This window comes from Mesitornis unicolor, unplaced genomic scaffold, assembly GCF_000695765.1.
Source record: "Mesitornis unicolor isolate BGI_N332 unplaced genomic scaffold, ASM69576v1 scaffold46251, whole genome shotgun sequence".
NCBI classification, from domain to species: domain Eukaryota; kingdom Metazoa; phylum Chordata; class Aves; order Mesitornithiformes; family Mesitornithidae; genus Mesitornis; species Mesitornis unicolor.
This window is the reverse complement of record NW_010163979.1, coordinates 1522-14529: the sequence shown is the minus strand read 5'-3', so window position 1 is coordinate 14529 and position 13008 is coordinate 1522. Positions and strand designations below refer to the sequence as shown.

The following is a 13008-nucleotide window of genomic DNA, read 5'->3' as shown; positions in this document are numbered from 1 at the left end:
AGACCTGTGTGGCAGGAGAAGTCCAGTGATGTAGGGGCTGTGGAGGAGAACTGGCAGTGCTGTTTGGAACATTAATTCTTACACAGCCTGCATTAAGCATGGAGTTGCAGAACGATATGTGCAGGTGTATTAGGATTGTCAGCAATGCCCATGAGCCAGCACTGTGCCCTTGAGCCAAGAAGGCCAACGCCATCCTGGGCTGGATGAGAAGGGGTGGTTGTAGGGCAGAGAGGTTCTCCTGCCCCTCTGCTCTGCCCTGCTCACACCACAGCTGCAATCTTGTGTCCAGTGCTGGGCCCTCAGCTCCAGAAGGACAGGAACTGCTTGAAAGAGTCCAGCAGGGCCACAGAGATGCTGGAGGGAGTGGAGCATCTCCTGCTGAGGAGCGGCTGAGGGAGCTGGGGCTCTTGAGCTTGGAGCAGAGGAGCCTGAGGGGTGCCCTCATTCCTGGGGATCCATTGGGAAAGGGCAGTGTCAGGAGGAAGGAGCCAGGCTCTGCTCTGGGATGGCCAATGCCAGGACAAGGGGCAATGGTCCCAAGCTGGAGCACAGGAGGTTCAAGCTGAAGATGAGGACAAAGTTTGTCAGTGTGAGGGTGGCAGAGCATGGCCCAGGCTGCCCAGAGAGGTTGTGGAGTCTCCTTCTCTGCAGACCCCCAAAGCCCTGGCCGTGTTCCTGTGTGACTGCTCTGGTGATCCTGCTCTGCAGGGGTTGCACTAGGGGAGCTTTCCGGGTCCCTTCCAGCTCCTCACATTCTGTGATTCACAATGAAGATGGGGAAGTTGAGAGAGAAGACAGGTGAATTTTCCAACTCAGGCAACAGAAAATGAACCTAGCCTGGGTTTGCACCCCACCAGGCCTTGCTTTCACCTCCTGATGCTGCTATAGAGCGTGTTACTCGGTGTTATTTGAAATTCCTTCTGTTCTCAGCTTTGATTTAGCCTGTTTGAGTTCAGTATCTTGGCTGATTGCAAACACCGTAATGAAAGATGTCTTCTGTACCGCCACCTAATCACCTTTTGAACAGTCACTGTAGTTATGAGGCAGCAGTACAGAGAAGTATAAGAAAAATAAATATGTGTATATGTACATTTTTATTACAGCCAGAAGAGGAGCCAAAAGAGGAAGCAGCACCAGCCAAGCCTGTGGTAGGAATTATTTATCCTCCTCCAGAGGTCAGGAATATTGTGGACAAGACTGCCAGCTTCGTGGCCAGGTAAGTGACACTGGTGATGTTGGGCGTTTCCTGGGATTGTCGTGCTTCTCTTCTTCACCACTGATGTCTGCCCAGCTCCAGAGGCTGAAGCAGGTCACAGCCCTGGGATTTTACATGAAGGATTTTAAGGATTGGGCTTTACCAGTGAGACTGTGGAAGAGAAACAACAACATTCGACCTAAGAGGTGTAAGAGGCGCTTTGCTAGAAAAGTTCTTGGCAACACCTATAGCACATGGTGCAATAGCCAGGTAACAGTTCCTGTTCTGAATGATCTGGAGGGGAAATGAAATTCCAGGTAGGATGGGAGCCTTGTTACAGGTGCTCTGCTGAGCAGTGTAGCCAAGAGGTGTCACGACTCTGTTCTACAGTGTGCAGGCAAAGCTTCCTGGTACAGGGATGCTCACTTGGTTGTGAGCCCTGAGGCTCAGCCCATCCCTGCTCGTGAACAGCTTGGCCAGCTGCACCAACAGCTGGGCTGCACCTTTGCGCGAGCTTCTCTGTCCCTTGGTAGCCAAGGGGAAGAGAAGTGCGTACCCCCAGAGAGCACGCAGATCCTCTCTCAGGACAGATGAGCTGCCCATGATGTGTGTGGGATTTTTTCCCCTGCTGACTGTAGCAGATTGATTAGTGTCAGTATAGATGTCAAGTTTAGGGCAGGAATCTAAAAGCTGAATAAGGTTTACTCATTTGGGCTTTGTCCGTTTGCCAAATGTCATCATTCTGCAAGTGCAAGCTGTTAGTGCCAGCTAGACCATCTTCCTGTGGTGTTTCTGTTAATGTTTCAGTATTTCTGGTTGGCTTGCCTCTACGTGAGGCCTCAGGGGGCCAGATCTTGGTCTCCCTGGCAGTGTATAATTAGCACGGGAGGTAAATTCCCCTCCTCAGCTGGCTGGGTGAATTCTTAACCTTCCTGGCATCCAGACAGGTTGGACACTGCGAGCTTTCACTCACTAGAGTGGGACGGTTGTTGCTGTGGGTTTAGGACAATTACTGAGTGCTGGTCTAGTCAGACACTCATTGTGTAACCCATCTCTAAAGTGCTGCCAGGGAGCGCTGGCTTCCTCTGAGGGATAAGGAAAGGGCTGTATAAATACCAATGCTTTGGTATTGCAGAGCCCTCCTCTTTTGGAAGAGGCTTAGTGTCTAAACAAGACCGGGAGGTATCCAGAGAATATGAAATGTGCTGCAGCAGCTGTTAACTTCATCAGACTACCCTGAGAAATAAGTGGCTGTGTGTTTTGGGTGGCAGGAGGCAGCGTTACCTGAACTAAAGCTTAGGGCTCTCCTAAGTGCAGCACTCTGTTGAGGTCAGTCTGCACAGGCTGATGGCTCCCTGCTTGGTTCCTTATATGAGCTTTCTGGAAATGAAACTAGTCTTACAGAGCAAATAAAATCGGTCTCGTAAGTAACTTCATCCAGTAAATTGTCTAAGCCAGTAAATGATTTTTTATTTGCATGTAGCCGAGTGAGATTGTGGAACGCTTGTGGGTGTGAGTTTTTAACTGCCTTAAATACTCACTGTGAAGCGTTACAGACTAAATGAGGACAAATGCCTTTAACTTGTGTGTACAACTGGCTGCTCCCTTGGGGGTGAGTTACTCGAAAAGAGGTAAACTCCTTGCAAGCAGGAGAGAAGATTTTCTCCTGAGGAGTCAATACATTATGGCAGAAACAGACATTTACACTCGAGTTGATGCCCGTTCATCTCAATTGATATTTTTCCTCCCCAGGAATGGTCCAGAATTTGAAGCTCGAATTCGTCAGAATGAAATAAATAACCCCAAGTTCAATTTCTTGAATCCAAATGATCCTTACCATGCATACTACCGGCACAAAGTCAGCGAGTTCAAGGAGGGCAAAGCACAGGAGCCCTCGGCTGCTATTCCCAAGGTCATGCAGCAGCAGCAAAGCGCTCAGCAGCAGCTGCCACAGAAGGTAGGTGTTGCTTCTCACTCTAGTAGAGAATTTGGCTTCTGACTGGTTGTGTCACAGCTGGACGTTAAGCAGGAGATCTGAAAGATGAGACAAGTGAAGGAGTTACACATTTGCAAAGAGTTTAGTATCTGGGACTTTGTTTTGATGCAAATGTGCATCCCCCCCAGTTGCTGGTAACTCGAAGTGGTGTGAGAGAGCCCATGTATTGTTCTGCTTAGTGCATCTTAATTACCTTTAACTGTGTAGTGACTGATACAGTAATCGCTTGGAGCTCAGTTTGGGCTTGTTGCGTGCACTGTTTGAAGAAACATTTCCTTTCTTTCTGGCAGAAGGATGAGCTTCCACTTAAAATATGGGGTACAGAATGTTGCTAACCTTGTTTAGCTGTGCCTGTGTACATACTGGATGGAGAAAGGGCACTGTCTGAGTCCAGGTCTCCTATGCTTTGCATGGCCAATAGTCACGCTGTGTGTTATTGGCTGTCCTGGAGGGTTATAGTGAAGTCCTGATTATTTCCAGGTTTTTATAGCTGTTGGAGCCACATTTGGTTTATAGTAGGCCTAAATACAGGCACCTAGATCTACCCTGTGGTACTAATTTTTCTCATCCTTGCAGCTGCCAGGATATCTAGATTCAAGTTGCTTTCCTGCAACAGCTGAAGGAAAAATGGGCTCTCTGAGGTGTTTGGTAACAATTTCTTCAGTCACTGAGCTGTCTGTTCACCTCTGCAGGTGCAGGCCCAGGTGATCCAGGAGACAGTCGTTCCAAAAGAGCCACCTCCGGAGTTCGAGTTCATTGCAGATCCTCCCTCCATCTCAGCATTTGACTTGGATGTAGTGAAGCTAACGGCGCAGTTTGTGGCTCGGAACGGGCGGCAGTTCTTGACTCAGCTGATGCAGAAAGAGCAGAGGAACTACCAGTTTGACTTCCTTCGCCCCCAGCACAGTCTCTTTAACTACTTCACGAAGCTGGTGGAGCAGTACACAAAGGTACTCGTGGCAGTTTACCTGCCAAGTTCGTTCCTTCAGCAGCAGTGTAGAGTTTTGAAGGCTACTGAAGACTTACAAAACAGCCGGACTAGAAATATGTGCAGGTCTAGGAGTCCATCCTTTCAATCTCACTCTTCAAGCAGAGTGGTTGTCTTGCACGGTGTTGGCGATGTGCAGCACTGAGCAGTGGACTGTTACTTTAATGTGTGAGACGTTGTAATAGAAGTAAAAGTTGTGGGTTTTAAACTATGGAGGGCAGCTGGAAGGCCCAGAGGGAATATTTCTAAGTGCAAGTACGAACAATAATAAGAGGGTTGCAATAGAGTAAATGGAATATAACCCCAGGGGTCTGATACTTTTGTCAGTGGGGAAAGAGAATAATTGCTTTTAAGGAGGCTTTGACAAAAAGAATTGTCACCAACTATTGTGCAAAATATGTTGCAGATCTTGATCCCACCGAAAGGCTTACTGCTCAAACTCAAGAAAGAGGCCGAAAATCCCAAGGAAGTCCTAGACCAGGTGTTGTATGAAAAATTTGGAAAATTGCTGAAGTGTTTCAGTTCTGTGTTAATTTTTTTCTGTTTGCATGTTTGACATAGTGACAGCAAATAGAAATACACAGATGTGTCCCCTGTAGTCACTTGAGTACAGGGTACCCCAGTTTCCCTCTCAGACAGCTTCACCGTGACGCCTCAGTCCTTCCACGCTGTTCTCTATTACTTTGACTTCTGTCTCTGTCACAAAGACTGCTTTTGCTTTGGAAAGATGGTGTTACAGAGTTGTAATAAAGTGTCTGTGAATTGTTTGTAGACTGTGAATCTTGAGAGTCATGTCACACCTGGATGGCTTGGTCTTGGCTCAAGAGGTCTGCGACTCCAGCTTTAGAAAGCTGATTTATAAAGCTGGCGCAATGCAGTACTCAGTAGGCAAACCTGTAGTTTCTAAATGAAATACAGATACTACTTTGTTGTGCCAGGCCTCTGAAGCAGTGGTTGTGTAACTGCCCTGAAAGGGTTGGTAGCGTAAACTTCTGGATGCTGTAGAGATGATTGTGATCTGTTTCTTGTCTGACATCTGGTGCTTGTGTTATGTCTGCTTGTGCAGGTTTATTACAGAGTGGAGTGGGCAAAGTTCCAGGAGCGAGAGAGAAAGAAGGAAGAGGAGGAGAAGGAAAAGGAGCGTGTTGCTTATGCCCAGATTGACTGGCATGACTTTGTGGTCGTGGAAACAGTTGACTTTCAGCCCAATGAGCAAGGTACTGAAGTTAAGCACTGTAACCTTGATGAAACTCTGCCCCTTTTGAGTAGGGACTATGTCCTGAAATGCCCCTTTTAGACAGACACTGGGTTTTACAGCTGCGTATCCTTCAAAGATAAAAGGGAAAGCCTCCTAGTGACAGTGTGCAGGGCTGGATTTTTTTCTGGAGTTGACAATAATGTTCTCCTTACATGAAGTCCAGGTCTCCACTAGTGTCCGCTTTTCCACTTTTACCAGGACAGCAGAACTTGTCCCATGTTCTAGCAGTGCTTTTACCTGTAAATACCTTCATTCTCATGTGTTATGCTGGCATTGGTCTGTATAGACTCCATCCATTCTCTTCTATATACCTTAGCTCCCACCCGGGAGATTTTGATGCCACTGCTTTGTACAGAAACTGATTTTTATTCAAGAGACTGGTATTTCTGTCTGTGCATTTAACAACGAAATAGGATAGAGAAACGGAAGCTCTGTTTTCTGTGTTGCAGGGAATTTCCCTCCTCCCACCACTCCAGAAGAGCTGGGAGCTCGAATCCTGATCCAGGAGCGGTATGAGAAGTTTGGGGAAAGTGAGGAGGTGGAGATGGAGGTGGAGTCAGATGAGGAAGATGAAAAGCAAGAGAAAACAGATGAGCCCCCAGCTCAACTGGATCAAGACACACAAGTGCAGGATATGGATGAGGTAACGAGTCAATAGAATCAACACTACTTCTTCTCTGTAAAGTTTGTGTGGCTTATGCTGCCCTTCATTTTCACTGTAAGAAGTTCCTCAGTTTCTTGAGGAAATGAGATTTCCTTCTGATGGAATTTCAAAACAAGCTGTTTCTGCTGGAGTACGGTATCTTTAATGTTTTCCATGACAGTACAATTTCCAAGAGAGAAATCCAGTAATTTTGTCACCTCATAGTGTGGATTTTATGTTTATGTGATCAAGCCTTTTGGGCTTTCCTCTGCACAGGGGCTGGAGCACTGTAAGATGACTCATTTTTACACTCTTCCTCCACCCACTGTATGTAAGCTGTTTTTCTGGTGACAAGGAACAAGAGCATGGTTAACTGTAAGCCCCTGCTTGCTGTGCTGTGGTAATGTGGAAGTTGAGGAGTACTTGCTTCCTCTTCTGGGTCCGCTGAATTTCTGAATTGTAATTATCCAGAGGAACCACTGTGGCATAGGTGTCCAGAGGCAAAATAGCTGTGTTGCTTTGAAGCTGTGTAGTTGGTTCTTCCAGCACTGCTTAGGATTTTTATGCCTTTCTGAAATCTTGTTTGTTGCTATTTGGCTACAAGAACCTGTTAATGACTTTAGTTTTCTAAATAAGGGTTCAGATGATGAAGATGAAGGTCAGAAGGTTCCTCCTCCTCCAGAAACCCCGATGCCACCACCTCTTCCTCCCACGCCAGATCAGGTCATTGTGCGGAAAGATTATGATCCCAAAGGTGAAGGAAAAACTTTATTTCTTCCTGAATGACCACAAAAGCACTTGTTTCTAGGCTGGGTCCTCTGATGTGTTTTTAACAATGTGGTTTTGTTTTTCTAGCCTCAAAACCATTGCCACCCGCTCCAGCTCCAGATGAGTATCTTGTTTCCCCCATCACTGGAGAGAAAATTCCTGCCAGTAAAATGCAAGAACACATGCGAATTGGTCTCCTGGATCCTCGATGGTTGGAGCAGCGTGATCGATCCATCCGTGAAAAGCAGAGTGATGATGAGGTGTATGCCCCAGGTCAGCTCAAGCATCTGATGAGACTTGCAAAACCCGCTTCCTAAATGAGTTCTGTGAACTCTTAGCACACCCCCTCGCTCCCCAAGGTCACACGTATAAGGACCATCTCAAGTGTAGCTTTCTGTGTGATGTCCTTAGTGTGCTGATGATGTGGATCCATTTGGCACTCAGACGTTGAAACCTTTCAGTAAAGTTAAAGGCGAAGAGCATTAACGGCTGCCGACCAGCCAGCAGTTGCAGTCTCTTTCTAAAAAGAGCAGCACTCAGTTCCTGGGTGCCAAGCAGTTTAGAGATCATTAACAGAGACTTGCTCATGTTTGGCTTTGATTATATAGCTTGAAATAAGAATTTCTGGTTTTGCCTGCAGGTTTGGATATTGAAAGCAGCTTGAAGCAGCTGGCAGAGCGCCGTACTGATATCTTTGGTGTAGAGGAGACTGCCATTGGTAAAAAGATCGGTGAAGAAGAAATCCAGAAACCAGAGGAAAAGGTAGAGTGGAAACTTGTTTTTTAACAGGTTGCTGTAGTATTATGAATGCTTAGAGAGATAGGAGTCTTTTGAACTTGCGCTCTTTGATTTATTTGCAGCTCACACCGCAGTCTGGACAGGCTGCAGTGATTGTGATTTATTTTATCCTCTCAGGTGACCTGGGATGGCCACTCGGGCAGCATGGCTCGCACACAACAGGCTGCTCAGGCCAATATTACTCTCCAAGAGCAAATCGAAGCTATCCATAAGGCCAAGGGCCTGGTGCCAGAAGATGACAGCAAGGAGAAGATCGGTCCCAGCAAACCCAATGAGATGCCCCAGCCACCGCCTCCTTCATCAGCATCAAATCCCCCGGCCAGTGCTCAGCCTATCACATCTGTGCCTCGCCCACCCACAGTAAGTGTTTGGGCTTCCAAAAGGAAGTGGCTGTGACCGCGGTTAATTAGAAGGGAGTGCTGACTAAGATCAAGGGTCATAGCAGCAGGGCACTGGCTTAGAAGCAAATTTTGGGTGAAGTTTGTGTTTCCAAATGACTCTTAAACCCTATTGAGCTTGCTGTTAAACATGGAAAATAAGACTTGGGTGTGGCTTTTCATCCTTAGAGGTACCAAAAAGACTTGATGAGCTGGGCAGTAAGACCTTGAAGGAAGGGAGTATGGCTTACAAAGGAATGGGTGGGGGCCTTTCTTTCGGGGTACTAAAGCATGATGCAGAACAAAAGTAGCCCCAGGTAAGAAATGGTCACAGGTGACTCACTTCCCCAGTGCTCCTGCCCCAAGGGTTCTGCTGGTGACTCTGAAATAGCCCCTCCTTTGAGATTGGCTCATGGTCTGATACCATGAGTGGTGAGGGAAGGAGGAACCCTTTAATCTGTTAATGAGGCCTCTGCACCCATTTGCAGGCAGCTTGGACCGGCCATACGGTGGGCTTGCTTGAGCTTCCAGCCAGCCTTTGGCCAGTCAAAATCCTCTGTGTGTTGCCCTGGTTATTTTAATCAGGATTGTGAACAGCACCGAGCTGCTCAGAAAATATACCCTCTCTCTCCAGATGCCCCCTCCCGTTCGTGCCGCTGTTGTTTCTGCAGTTCCAGTCATGCCTCGGCCCCCTATGACTCCTGTGGTCCGTTTGCCGCCGGGATCTGTCATAGCCACCCCCATGCCACCAATAATCCACACCCCGCGCATCAACGTGGTCCCCATGCCGCCCTCTGCTCCTCCCATCATGAGCCCCCGCCCGCCTCCCATGATAGTGCCAACAGGTGGGTGACTTTGGCTTTTTTCTAGTTAATTGTCAGCTAGTCCCTGTGTGATGTGATTGTTTTTTCCTTTAATGCCTGTGATAACGGGGTGTAATTGGGATTGCAGTATCTAAGTCCCATCGTTAAAAATTCTGGGATGTTTGCTAAGGTGTCTCTAGCAGTACTGGTGGGCTCCAAACTCCTCCTGCAGCATGAAGTACAGAGAATTCTGTCTTGCCCGTTTTACGTCTGTGTCCCCAGGAGCCTGCTCGGGAAGATTAAGAATCCACACCGCTTTCCAAAAGGCACCAGAGTAAAGAGGAAGTGCCAGTGCCTCACCAGGTGTGGTGTGTGACTTCTTACAGAAGTCACTGCTGCAGGAGGAGAAGCTGTTGTCTGGCCCCTTTCCTCATAGCAGCTCCATAGCGTTAGGTGCTTTTTAAGTTGAAAAGCTCAATGTGAAGAAATAATTTTTCACGGTTTTTTTTTTTCTTTATTTTCTTTTTTAAAGTTGAGGTGCTGGCACCGCTGTGTGGCAGACTGAGAGTGTTTTCTTTTTTGCAAGATCTGCAGGAAGCTCCTATGCCACTTGTTGCCTTTTCCTGAACTGTTTCCCAGTATAAAAGATCTTCTAGCATTTGAAGTTTGCGTGTTACTGATGGTTGTGTTAACTTCCTCCATGTATTGTGGCGTGCATTTTCAGCCTTTACTGGTCTGCTAAAAGAATTCTTGTGTAAGGCAGTGTCTGCTGTGTGTTCAGTGGATGACAGCAGGTTGTGTTGTGTGTCCTCCATCCCATTGCAGCGTTTGTTCCTGCTCCTCCTGTGGCTCCGGTTCCTTCCCCAGCGCCGATGCCTCCTGTCCACCCGCCGCCCCCCATGGAGGATGAGCCGGTCTCAAAGAAACTGAAGAGCGAAGACAGCCTGATTCCAGAGGAGGAGTTCCTGCGCAGGAACAAGGTTTGTGTGTGGGCTGGCCGCTTGTTGGGAAGTGCCAGATCCTGACCCTGCTGTCCAGCCTCCTCTGCCCAATGGGGATGTAAAGCCAGCTCTGCACCGAGAGGAGCTGGTGTGCAGAAGGACTTTGCAAGGAAGTGACTTCCTGAGGTGGCTTCTTCCTGCAGTCACTCCTGAGCAGAGTGAACTGTTTTGTATTTTACTGCAAAGAGCAACGCGTTGCTACAGACAGAAGTTTACAGACAAGTACTGTGACTAATTAAGGACAGTGAGGGGTTGGTTTATAGTAATGTAAAGAAGAACTAAAGCTGCTAATAAGCTTTTAAGCAGAGGACTGCTAAGCTGGAGATGCAAGGCGATTTGATCCATCAGTGTCAGTGTGGTAGTGTGGTAATGTGGTGTGTTCCGTAACATCATCTGAATGCCTTCTTGAGGAGTGCCGTCGTCGTGGTTGAGTTTTAAGTCCTTTAAGAAGGCTGTATGGTTTTTTCTGGTCATCTGCACAGAGTAGCATCTCCTGTTTAATGCTTCGTACACTCGCTCTAACACTGGATGCGTGTGATGTCTGGTGAATGCCATGCGAGAAGAGGGACTAATGAGAAATCCAACTAAATGTGTTATTTTGCTCGCGGTGAAGTAACTTTCTCAGTATTGAGGCAAATACATTTCTGTGTGTTTACTGAGAAGTCGAGATAAGTGGCTAGCTTTGGAAAGAAAGAATTTGTCTGCCGCTCTGTTATCATAGTCCTGAGCCTTCTTGCCTGTGAGAGACCTTATCTTTGTTTCCTCTAGGGTCCAGTCACGGTCAAAGTCCAGGTTCCCAACATGCAGGACAAGACAGAATGGAAGCTGAACGGCCAAGTGCTGGTGTTCACCCTGCCCCTCTCAGACCAGGCACGTAGCTTATTAACATGGCCTCCGCCCCTTCTTGTTTTGCTACCAAATTTCTTTGCTTTGAGAATAGCAGTCGACCTGCATGGCAGAAGCTGTAAAACCCCAGCTGTTCCCCGCCCTGCGGCCTCTTGCCCAGCGGGGTTGCATGGCTGGGGGAGCAGTGTTGCCTGTCTGTACAGTGCGGGGGGAGGAAAGCCTGAGCAAGCTCTTTGGTTCTTCCTAGGTGTCTGTTATAAAGGTTAAGATCCACGAGGCCACAGGGATGCCGGCTGGGAAACAGAAGCTGCAGTATGAGGTGGGTATAAAGTCCTTCAAATGCTGTTTGTTACTTTGGTGCTTTCTTACCCACAGACTGACTCTTTACAAGAAAAAGTTGTGATTTACCTACTGAGACAGTGGGAAGAGCAGCGGGGATGTTCCTCCTGTCTGCGCAGCACGCCTGGTCACAGACTTGCATGCTGATACAGCAGGGCAGGTCTTTCATGGGTGCCATCAGTGGATCTTCACGTTGTCACTGCCGCAGATGAGTCCTCTAAGCTTGATGGCTTTCTCTGAAATCAGCCTCTTATTTTTTGGGGGGGAGGTTGGCATTTAAATGCAGCAGTCTGCTCCCACTGATCTGTTGTGTATGGAAGGTGGGCGAGAGTACCTTGAAATCTTGGCAGCTCTGAAAATACTTTCTCCACGATACAGAAGGGAAGAGCTCCCTCTCTCTTCAGTTTGAGACTGAAGCTGTTAGAAAGGCACTGCTCCTTTTTAAGAACTTGTTTCCAGCCATGCATGTGCACAGGCAGAAACTGCTGCCGAAGCAGTGGACTTTGTGCACTGATCTCCTCAGGAGTTCCCCTGTGTGCAGATCTTGTGTTAACCCTTGGGGAGAAAGGAAGCTTAACTGATTTATTAAGGGGAAAAAAAAAGCACTGGCTTTGTGGGAAGGGAGCATTAAGATTTCTGCTGTGACTTTTTTTTTTCTCCCTTTACTTTTCTCCTCCCCTCAGGGCATCTTCATCAAGGATTCGAACTCCCTGGCTTACTACAACATGACGAGTGGCTCTCTGATTCACCTGGCGCTCAAGGAAAGAGGAGGCAGAAAGAAATAAGAGCTGTGGAGCCCAGACACAGCATGGCTGCGTGTAACTCTGACCCTTTGAATCCTCCGACCCTTTGAATCCTCCGACCTTTTAGGGGCTCCCGTGGCTGCCTGCCAGCTCCAGTTTGAAAAGAGACTGTGAAGCCCACATCTGGGGGGCTGATGAGAGCGGGGAGGCTGACAGAGCCCTGCAAGTTGTGTAAATGTAGTGCCGTAGTCTATAGCCGCAGCAGCCTGGTAGTGAGTGATGCTTTGCTCGAGTGCTGGCTCTCTGCTCAGTTCCCTCGCAAAGCAGCATGGAGGTCGTGCCCAGCTTAGCCTCGATCCATCTTTGAGGGATTTACACTGACCAGGAACATCTTCTGTCTGACTGCAGTGCTTGCTGCTTCATTTAACGTTTTTCTGATTGAAAACTCCCTCCTCCTCAGCACACTTACTAGGCCCCTTGTTCTTTCTCTGTTTCTGATCTGTTTGCAAGAGCCTCTTGCGCTGACCCTGACTTGGAAATTTACCCTCCCTCGGTGCGAGCGGATGCGGCCGTTCCCTGTGATAGAGAGCGGGGTCTGTGCGCCGAGCGGCGCCGTGCTGCTGCACAGCCTGTGATCTGTTTTAATAAACACGTGTCTGGGTGCAGGGTTCTGTCCTGGCTCTCTTTCCTGGGGTTTTAGAGGGTTTAGGTGGAGATATGCCTGGATTCAGAGCACAAAAAAGGATTGCGGGTAAATACACTGGGGTTTTGTAGTTAAGCAGTTTATCATAAGAAATGCTTTTGTTTTCTAGGAAGGGCTGCGAGAAAAAGATTTTGTTAAAATTTCCCTGGTGCTGCACAGTTATTGCTGAACATAAAGCATGTATACATGAATGTTTATGCCTGAATATTAGAGTAGAATGACTACTTGGAACCTCGGATTTTATTGGAAAACATAACTGCACTTTGTGTTGTGCAGCTGGCACCGCTTGGGTCTGGAGAGCGCACGGGTCTGCAAAATGGGTTATCCCTGTACCTGCACTCAGAGCTGTGTCGCAGTTTGATACGAACACATCGGAGCAAAGTTAATTTGCAGCAAGATAATGAGGTGCTGTGGAAGAGGTGGTTATGATTTGGGTACCTCTGCTCTTCTTTTGGGATAATAATGCAAAGCCGTGGATTTATTCTTTTGTTTTTAGTGATGGTCAGGCCTTACAGGAACATCCTGTTTACCATATTTTGCTCTTGAGGGG

The 13008-nt window shown here is 47.7% G+C and overlaps 1 protein-coding gene across 1 annotated transcript; it reads left to right on the top strand.

Annotated features, from left to right (window-relative positions):
• Window positions 1-1103: 1103 nt before the first annotated feature.
• Window positions 1104-11895, top strand: SF3A1 (splicing factor 3a, subunit 1, 120kDa; the record flags this gene model as incomplete). Its single annotated transcript, XM_010194136.1, has 15 exons — window positions 1104-1216; window positions 2948-3152; window positions 3884-4141; window positions 4586-4660; window positions 5246-5396; window positions 5887-6080; window positions 6717-6834; window positions 6936-7121; window positions 7489-7610; window positions 7764-8006; window positions 8658-8868; window positions 9652-9806; window positions 10596-10697; window positions 10921-10992; window positions 11696-11895. Coding segments are annotated over 15 exons (2307 nt in total), but the record flags the coding sequence as incomplete, so codon positions are not given.
• Between the last annotated feature and the right edge of the window lie 1113 nt (window positions 11896-13008).